Consider the following 10595-nt stretch of genomic DNA (forward strand, 5'->3'; position numbering starts at 1 on the left):
AGTAGAGACGGGGTTTCACCGTGTTAGCCAGGATGGTCTCGATCTCTTGACCTCGTGATCCGTCCGTCTCTGCCTCCCAAAGTGCTGGGATTACAGGTTTGAGCCACCACGCCCGGCCGACTATTTTCTTATATTAAAAAAAAAAACCCCAGCTTTGTTTAGATATAAGTAACCTACCATAACATTCATCCCTTTGAAGTATATAGTTCAGTATTTTTAATATGTCTACAGAGTTTTACAGTCATCAGCACAGTCTAATTTCAGAATATCATTATCACCCCCAAAAGCCAAATATGTTGCTGAAAGAAAAAAAAAAATCAGATACTAGAAGTCACTCTCCATTTTTCCCTTCACTGCAGCTCTAACATAACCATGAATCCACTTTGTGTCTATCTCTATGGATTTCTGTCTGTATGTATTTGCCTGTTCAACTCATTTTCACATTTTGGGCTATTATGAATAATGCTACTATGAACATTTATATACAAGTTTTTGTGTGGTCATATGTTTTCGTTTCTCTCAGGTATAAATCTAGGAGTGGAATTATTAACTCTTATGTTAACTTTATGAAGAACTGCCCAAATGTATTCCAAAGTGGCTGTACCATTTAACATTCCTACCAGCCATGTATGTGGGTTCCAGTTTTCCACATCCTAATACATGTTAGCTTCTGTTTTTTTAAATTATAGCCATTTTAGTGGTTGTGAAGGGGTATGTCATTCTGGTTTTGATTTACATTTCTCTAATGACCAGTGATGTTGAGTGTCTTTTCATGTGCTTATTGGCCATTTGTACATCTTCTTTGGAGAAATGTCTGTTCAAATCCTCTGTCCAGTTTTTTGCTTTTTTTTTTTTTTTTGAGACAGAGTCTTACTCTGTTGGCCAGGCTGGAGTGCAGTGGCATGATCTCGGCTCATTGCAACCTCCACCTCCCAGGTTCAAGTGATTCTTCTGCCTCAGTCTCCCAAGTAGCTGGGATTACAGGCATGTACCACCATACCCGGCTAGGGTTTTACCATGTTGGCCAGGCTGGTCTTGAACTCCTGACCTCTGGTGATCCACCTGCCTGGGCCTTTCACATTACTGGGATTAGAGGCATGAGCCACCGTGCTTAGCCTGTTTATATTTTCAGGTGGGTTATTTGCCTTTTTGTTGAGTTGTAAGAATTCTTCATTTTTTCTGAATACAAATTCCTTATCAGATACATGATTTGCGAATATTTTATCTCATTCTTTGAGTGCCTTTTAACTCAAACAGAAAAAAATAAAACAATTATATAGAATTGCGGTATGTATAGAGTGGTATTTATTCACTAAAATATTTTTTAAACTTTCTTATTGAAGTATGGCTTATATACACAAAAATACAGGCCAGGTAGGCCAGGTGCGGTGGCTAATGCCTGTAATTCAGCACTTTGGGAGGCAAAGGCAGGAGGATCATTTGAGCCCAGGAATTAAACCAGCCCTGGCAACATAGCGAGAACCTTTCTCTATAAAAAAAAAAAAACCTAAAAAATCACCCGGGTGGCGCACGCCTGTAGTCTTGGCTACTCGGGAAGCTAAGATGGGACAATCGCTTGAGCCCAAGAGGTCGCAGCTACAGTGAGCCATGTTGGTGCTACTGGACTCCAGCCTGGGCAACAGAGTAAGCTCCTATCTCAAAAAAAAAAAAAAAAAAGAAAAGAAAAGTACAGAAATCATAAATATATACTAAATGAATTTGTATTATTTCTGTTATCAGAATAAATTAACTACTTTATTAGAATTTGTTAAAATTTGTCCTTTGGCCAGGCGTGGTGGCTCACGCCTGTAATCCCAACACTTTGGGAGGCTGAGGTGGGCAGATCACTTGAGCCTAGGAGTTCAGGACCAGCCTGGACAACGTGGTGAAACCCCATCTTTACAAAAAATACAAAAATTAGCTGGGCATGGTGGCCTGTAGTCCCAGCTACTCAGGAGTCTGAGGAAGATCGCCTCGGCCCAGGAGGTCAAGGCTGCAGTGAGCCATGATTGCACCTCTGCACTCCAGCCTGGGCAACAGAATGAGACCCTGTCCACCCCACCCCCATCAAAAACAAAAACAAAAACAAAAAACTCAAATTGCCTAGTTAACAGCGATGTCCAGTCTTTTGGCTTCCTGGGTTACATTGGAAGAAGAAGAATGGTCTTGGGGTACACATAAAATACGAAAATACACTAATACTAGCGATAGCCGATAAGCTTAAAAAAATTACAAAAAAACTCATAAATCTCATAATGTTTTAAGAAAGTTTAAAAATTTTTGTTGGGTCACATTCAAAGCCATCCCAAGCCACTGGTTGGACAAGCTTGGTGTAGTATATAGTCATCAAGTATTTCATGACTTTAGTACTGCTATAAAACTCATGCTGGTTGCGGGGCGGTGGTTCACGCCTATAATCCCAGCACTTTGGGAGGCTGAGGGAGGAAGATCGCTTGAGCCCAGAAGTTCAAGACCAGCCTGGACAAGATCCTGTCTCTACAGAAAATTTTAAAAATATATGTTTTCACAATAAAAAATAATAATAATTAAAACTCATGCTATTCATGAGCTTGTGGTCTTAAAAATTATATTGTTCTTGTGGGTTTTTGGTGTTGTTCATATTATTTAACTACATCGTTTTGAATATATTTGGTTATTTCATTGTAGGGAATATTATATATCCTATTTCTGTATATTTCTACGTATTATTCATTATTTGTATGTACAGAATGTTTTTCAGAGAAATAAAATACCCCGGGAGCTTTATCATTTTATTTCTTTGTTTTCCAAGGGAATTACCTTCAGAATTACAGGGGATTTTTGATAAAGAGGAGGTGGACGTTAAAGTTGAAGACAAGAAAAATGAAATATGTTTGTCTACAAAGCCTGTGTTCCATCCCTTTTCAGGACAGGGTCACAGACTAGGAAGGTAAGTATGCCTGTTGTCTTGTTTTCCGTAGATCAAGGCTTAACTAATATTCTGTCTATCATTATTTTACCCATGTAGACCACATGAATAGAGCTTATCATTTCTCTCATTGGAAATTAGATTTTTTTTAATGTTAATTTTTATGAGGACTCCTAAGTCATAGTTACCTAAGTGTATATTCACAATGCCTGGCCGGGCGCAGTGGCTCATGCCTGTAATCCCAGCACTTTGGGAGGCCAAGGTGGGCAGATCACCTGACGTCAGGAGTTCGAGACCAGCCAGACCAACATGGAGAACCCTGTCTCTACTAAAAATACAAAAAAATTAGCCAGGCGTGGTGGCACATGCCTATAATCCCAGCTCCTCAGGAGGCTGAGGCAGGAGAATCACTTGAACCCAGGAGGCAGAGGTTGCAGTGAGCCGAGATCGTGCCATTGCTCTCCAGTCTAGGCAACAAGAGTGAAACTCCATTTCAAAAAAAAAAAAAAATGTCAGCACCACACTAAAAAATCTTGGAGGTTTTTTTGGTTTTTTCAAATCAAAAAGGCTTGGCTCTTTATGGACAGAATTCAGTTGGTAAGTTCTTTTCTCTCCCTTTCACTCACCACTATAGAGTACATGTGCTAGCTTTTGAATATTATTGTTCCTTTTGTTGTTGTTGTTCTTTTTTTTTTGAGACAGAGTCTCACTCTGTTGCCCAGGCTGGAGTGCAGTGGCACGATCTTGGCTCACTGCAACTTCCGCCTCCCTGGTTCAAGCAATCCTTCTGCCTTAGCCCTTCTAGTAGCTGGGATTACAGGCACACACCCCCATGCCCAGCCAATTTTTGTATTTTTAGTAGAGACAGAGTTTTGCCATGTTGGCCAGGCTGGTCTTGAACTCCTACCCTCAGGTGATCCACCCACCTCGGCCTCCCAAAGTGCTGGGATTACAGATGTGAGCCACCACGCCCAGCCTATTGTTCTCTTTTATGGTTACCACTGCCTGCAACATTTTGTTCTATGATCTATGTATGATTTTTGAGGGAATAAAAATGAAAATCAGTGTCAGTATCAAAGCCTTAAATTATTTTCAAGTTTTACAGTTTCCATCCTATCTAACAGAATACACAGAGAGATTAGATAGATATGGGAGCTCTTTGATTTTTATAAATTCTCATATTTTTAATTATCAAGATTGGTAAGGTGCATACATATTCATCCACACGTACAAATATATCTGGATGCACCCTTCAGAATGATCAGGAAGTATTTTATTTAGTTTCTTTTTCATTATAACCTAAGGACTAAGCTCAATAAATAATTTATAATTTATTTTAGAAATTTAACCTGGGCAGTAGGTAAAGGTAGAGTCCATAGATCTGTGAACCTTCTTTAAAATTATCCATTCTGTAAAGCAGTACTCAAATAATACCAGTAATAATATATGTAGCTTACAAATTACTTGGATATGTATAGTTTCATCAGATTATTAGAACCATCATACCATCGTATATTGTGGACATAAATAATATATCTTTCATTACTATTGAAGAAACAGATATAACTTAAAAAAAATTCCTAAAAGCTATACTTGCTGTAATATTTTTATAGTAATTTTATAGTAATGATAAAGGTTTATTGAGTGGAAAAACATGTCTAACTTTGTTGTCTGGATTTCCTTAGTGCCACACCAAAAATTGTTTCTAAAGCAAAGAGTATTGAAGTTGAAAATAAAAATAATTTGTCTGCTGTTCCGCTGAACAACTTGGAACCAATTACTAATATACAGATCTGGTTAGCCAATGGGAAAAGGATTGTTCAGAAATTTAACATTTCTCATAGGTGAGTCTTCAATTTCAGTATATGATTTTTTTTCACCAAGTTTAAATTTCATTTCTTGTTTTCAATTCAGTCAACAGTTTGATTTTAGAGATAGAATCTTTGTTGCCCAGGCCAGAGTGCAGTAGCACAGTCATAGCCCACTGCAGTCTTGAAGTCCTGGATTCAAGCAGTCCTCCCACCTCAGCCTCCTGAGTTGTAGAACTACAGCCACACGCCACCATGCCCTGCTAACTTGTATTTTTTTTTATTTATGTATTGCCAGCTAATTTTAAAAACTGTTTTGTGGAAAGGGGGCCTCACTGTGTTGCCCAGACTGGTCTCAAACTCCTGGACTGAATTCATCCTCCTGTCTTAGCCTGGGCTTACAGGCATGAGCCATTGCATTCTGCCAAGCATTCTATTTATTTATTTATTTATTTTTATTTTTTATTTATTTATTTTTTTATTTATTTTTGAGACAGAATCTCGCTCTGTTGCCCAGGCTGGAGTGCAGTGGCGCAATATAGTGAGACCTCATCACCTCATCTCTACAAAAAAAAATTTTTTTAAGTAGCTGAACATGGTGGCGCACATCCGCAGTCCCAGCTCCTTGGGAGGAGAATCGCTTGAGCCCAAGAGGTAGAGACTGCAGTGAGCCAAATTGCACTACCACACTGCAAGTCTGGGTGACAGTGAGAACCTGTCTCAAAAAATAATAATAATAACAATAATAACAATGAAGTATTTTCAGTCTGTTTTGGGATTTTGATTCTCATCATTTGATTCATTTTTCTGTTTAACTAGATACATAATTATAAAAGGATTACTTTTAATGTTTTAAATTAGTCATTAGCATTATATGCATACCCTTCTGTTAATTGTAGTGAAAGAATGAAAATACAGAAAAACATTAAAAGAAATTGAAGTTCATATGAATTCCACTGCTCAGAGATAATCATTATCATCAGTTTGATGCAGTCTTTTATCTCTTCTTAAAAGCTTTTTTTTTTTTTTTTTGAGACAGAGTGTTCTGCTACCCAGGCTGGAGTGCAGTGGCACGATCTCAGCTCACTGCAACCTCCATCCCCCAAGTTCAAGTGATTATCCTGCCTCAGCCTCCTGAGTAGCTGGGATTACAGGCATGTACCACCATGTCTGGCTAATTTTTGTATTTTTAGTAGAGATAGGGTTTCGCCATGTTGCCCAAGCTGGTCTCAAACTCCTGACCTCAGGTAATCCGCCCACCTCAGCCTCCCAAAGTGCTGGGATTACAAGCATGAGCCACCATGCCCAGCCTTCTTTAAAGTTTTTTTTGGCTGGATGTCGTGGCTCCTGCTTGTAGTCCCAGCAATTTGGGAGGCTAGGGACTATTCAGGAGGCTGAGATGGCAGAATCACCTGAGCCCAGGAGGTTGAGGCTGCAATGAGTCATGATCTCACCACTGTACTCCAGCCTGGGTGACAGAGCAAGACCCTGTCTCAAAAGGAAGAAAAAAAAAAAAGTTTGTTTTGTTTTAATTAAAAATAGAAACATACCATATATAGCATATGTCGTTTTTCCTTTTGCAAAAATTACTTATTTTTCAGGAAATGTAGTACAGATAAATAACAAATACATAGAGAAAGTTAAAAGAATAAGAATAAAATACATATGTACCACCCACCTCAGAATATAGATTCTTACCAGTATACCTTATGTGTCTTTCTCTGATCATGTCTTTTTTCTTCTGGGGAAGAGAGAAATAACCACTGTCCTAAATTTGTGTTGATAATTTGCTGCTTTTATTTATAGCTTTACCTAGTATATACGTATTCCTAAAATATACTAAATTGTTTTTCTTATTTTCAAATAATTACTCCAAATTTCAAACCAGCAAAAACTTACAGAAAAGGTGGCTCACACCCATAATCCCAGCACTTTGGGAGGCCAAGGTGGGCGGATCACGGGGTTAGGAGATCGAGACCATCCTGGCTAGCACGGTGAAACCTTGTCTGTACTAAAAGTACAAAAAATTAGCCAGGTGTGGTAGCGGGTGCCTGTAGTCACAGCTACTCGGGAGGCTGAGACAGGAGAATGGTGTGAACCCGGGAGGCGGAGCTTGCAGTGAGCCAAGATCACGCCACTGCACTCCAGCCTGGGTGACAGAGCGAGCCATCTCAAAAAAATAATAATAATAAATTAAAAATTACAGAAAAGGTTCAAGAACAATATAAAGAACTTTTCTTGACTGGGCTCAGTGACTCCTGCCTATAATCCCAGCATTTTAGGAGGCCGAGGCAGGCAGATCACAAGGTCAGGAGTTTGAGACCAGCCTGACCAAAATGGCGAAACCCCTTCTCTACTAAAAATACAAAAATTAGCCAGCTGTGGTGGCACATGTCTGTAATCCCAGCTACTCAGAAGGCTGAGGCAGGAGAATCGCTTGAACCTGGGAGGCAGAGGTTAGGCTCCATCTCAAAAAAATAAAGCAACTTTTCTCCCTAAGTGTTCAAGAATTAATGCCAGTCTGATGAACCATCATTTGAAATACTTAGGTATAGATTATCTATAAACAAGGACCTTCTCCCACATAACCACAATACAGCCATTTAAGTCAGGAAAGTTAACCTTAATATGCTTGTGTCGACTAATAGACCCTAATTCAAGATTTTCCATTTTATCTAATAGCTTCCTTTATAGCAAAAGGCCATTCAGAATTACACATTGCACTTAGTTGTGATATGTCAGTTTGAAATAGTTCCTTGTCTTCCTTTGATTTTTATAACCTTGACTTTTTAAAGTATTACAAGCCAATTTATCTTGTTTGATGCTTCCTCGTGATTATATTTAGGTCACTAATTTTGGCAGGGATGTGATAGAACTAATGCTTTGTACGTCTCATTATATTCCAACAGGTGGCATCATTTACGTTTGTCCCATTATGATGATGTTAAGTTTGACACTTGATTAAAGTGGTCTCTACCAGAGTCCTTTACTGTAAAGTTATTCATTTTCCCTTTGTAATTAATCCGTATTTTGTGGGGAAGGACTTTGAAATAGGATACTTATGTTCCTCACAAGACCGCAGATCGATTGATTGATTGATTGATATCTATATCTACTCATAGTTTCCTGTTTTATTCAACAGTTTTTGAACTCTTGCCATCATTATTTATTTTGATATGCACATTGTCTCAGATAGTTTATGAGGCCTCCTTTAAACTGGTTCCTGTGTTATTTTGAAATGATCCCATACTTCTTGAACATTTCCTTGTTTTCAGCACAAAATTTTTTTTCAAGTTCATTCTATGCTTTTCCAGGAATCCCTTGTTCTTTTTAGTGGACAGTGATATTGACAATCCAGGATCTGGGTAGTACTAGATACGCTTATTGGGATACCACTGCTTCCAGGCCCTCTGTGTGGAAAGAATAGTGTGTGTGTGTGTGTGTGTGTGTGTGTGAGCACGCGCGCGTGCGCACACACACATGCAAAAAAGAAAACTATTTCAAAAATTGAAGAGGGGATACTTCCAAACTCATTCTGTGAGGCCAACATTACCCTGATAGCAAAATCAACAAAGACACACACAAAAAAACCTATACATACACATACGTGTGTGTGTATATATATATATGTATACATATGCACTTATGTTTGTATCTGTATTTATTCCTGGGTTTTTTTTGTTGTTTTTTTTTTGAGACAGGGTCTCACTCTGTCACCCAGGTTGGAGTGCAGTGGTATAATTAGAGATCACTGCACCCTCCACCTCCCCAGACTCAGGTGATCCTCCTTAGTTTTTGTACTTTTAGTAGTGATGGGGTTTCACCCTCTTGCCCAGGCTAGTCTCGAACTCCCGGACTCAAGCGATCCACCTGCCTCGGCCTCCCAAAGTGCTAGGATTATAGGCATAAGCCACCACACCCGGCCTTATTTCTATATTTTTATATACTAAAAACCATTAGTCCACGTAGATACCTCCAATTTTAGTCTGGTAGGGCCAGGCGTGGTGGCTTATACCTGTAATCCCAGCACTTTGGGAGGCCTAGGCAGACAGACCACTTGAGCCTAGGAGTTCAAAACCAGTCTTGGCGACATAGTGAAACTCTGTCTCTACAAAAAACACAAAAAGTAGCCAGATGTGGTGGCACTCACCTGTGGTCTCAGGTACTCAGGAGACTGAAGTAGGAGGATCACCTGTGCCCTGGGGAGGTAGGTCAAGGCTGTAGTGAGCTGTGATTGCACTACTGTACTCCAGCGTGGGCAACAGAACCAGACCTTGTCTCAAAAAAAAAAAAAACTATAAGGTTTGTTCTAATTTTCTCCTTTCCATATTTGTAACTAACTTCTACAGTGCAAGGCCTGGCTCCAGTTACGGTTAACATATTTATGTATTTAATCAGTTTTCCTATATGTGAACAATGTCCTTTTTCCACTGCTGCCTCCTACGCCACATGTAAGCCCTCGTCACCCTGCTTGGGCTTTGACTCTCCTTGTTGAATTCCAATATGGATTTCCTCCTCTTCCTGCTAGACTCTCTGCCACATCATCACCCCAGGGCACCCCTTCATTGGAATGCCTTCTCACACTACGTGACTTCAGGACTCCATGCCAGTGACCTCCTCCCCTTGGTAGACTGACACTCTGGGTTGCCTCTCCTCAGATGCTCTCCTCACCACTGTCTGGATCTGACACACTGCAGTCAACTGCTCTTCCATATGAATGCTTTTTTACTCTGCTTGGGACAACCTGCTCTGTTTTGATTTTTACTGGGCAATGGCTGACTGATACAGCCATGTAAACTTGCACTGTTACCAATAAAGATAGACTGAATAATTATTTTCATGTAATGGAAGACAGTAATCAAAAAATATTTGCAGCTGGGTGTGGTGGCTCAGGCCTGAAATCCCAGCACTTTGGGAGGCCGAGGTGGGCAGATCACTTGAGGTCAGGAGTTCAAGACCAGCCTGGCCAACATGGTGAAACCCTGTCTCTACGGGGTTTTGTAAAAATACAAAAATTAGCTGAGTGTGGTAGCCTGCTCCTGTAATCCCAGCTACTTGGGAGGCTGAAGCAGGAAAATGGCTTGTACCCAGGAGGTGGAGGTTGCAGTGAGCTGGGATTACACCACTGCACTCCAGCCTGGGTGATAGAGCAAGACTCCATCTCAGAAGAAAAAAAAAGTATTTGCTATGGCTGCACACATCAACATGTGAATGAGTCCCAAAAACATAATGTGGAGATAAAAAAGCTATAGAACACATACACTATGATTCCGTTCATGTCAGGTTTAAAAAAGCAAAACTGTCCTTAAAAGCTACTAAGCCATGGACTCTTCTTCTCCTACCCGCCAGCTTGGATATTTTCCTCACCCCACTTGGCCTCTGACACCCTGCACTAGACAGCTCTTATATGAGCCACCACAACCCCAGCATTTCTGAAACAGATGTCTTCCGTGTTCTGTCCTACTGATGGCTTGTGGCTTTCGGACTAAATCATTTAAAAAATTGTGGTTTTCTTCCGTTTTTTCTGCTTATTTTATTAGTTACCAAGAGAATTGTGCTAAAATCTCCAACTTTGATTATGTATGGATTTGTCTATTTCTTATTTACTTCTGTTAACGTTTGCTTTATATATTTTAAAGTTATATAATTAGGTCCAGCAGAGATGAAATTGTGTTTTTCTGATTAATTGACCTTGTTGGGGAGAAAAGATTTTCTTCAACCATTGCCTAGATTCATGGCTGAGACCCCTTTAACAAAAGACAGATTAACAAAAGAAATGCATGCAATTTTATATTTTATTTTATGCACACACACACACACACATATATATATGTATGTGTGTATTTATTTTAAAGTTATATAATTAGGTCCAGCAGAGA

The 10595-nt window shown here is 39.6% G+C and overlaps 1 protein-coding gene across 1 annotated transcript in view; it reads left to right on the plus strand.

Annotated features, from left to right (window-relative positions):
* Positions 1-10595, plus strand: part of UBXN2A (UBX domain protein 2A) — a 49835-nt gene that overhangs the window by 20163 nt on the left and 19077 nt on the right. Inside the window, exons 4-5 of the mRNA XM_011950792.1 lie at positions 2792-2929; positions 4594-4752. Coding sequence (XP_011806182.1) covers positions 2792-2929; positions 4594-4752 — 297 coding nt within the window. The remainder of the gene's footprint in view (positions 1-2791; positions 2930-4593; positions 4753-10595) is intronic.

The sequence above is a fragment of the Colobus angolensis genome, unplaced genomic scaffold (assembly GCF_000951035.1).
Source record: "Colobus angolensis palliatus isolate OR3802 unplaced genomic scaffold, Cang.pa_1.0 Scaffold109, whole genome shotgun sequence".
Classification (NCBI taxonomy): Eukaryota; Metazoa; Chordata; class Mammalia; order Primates; family Cercopithecidae; genus Colobus; species Colobus angolensis.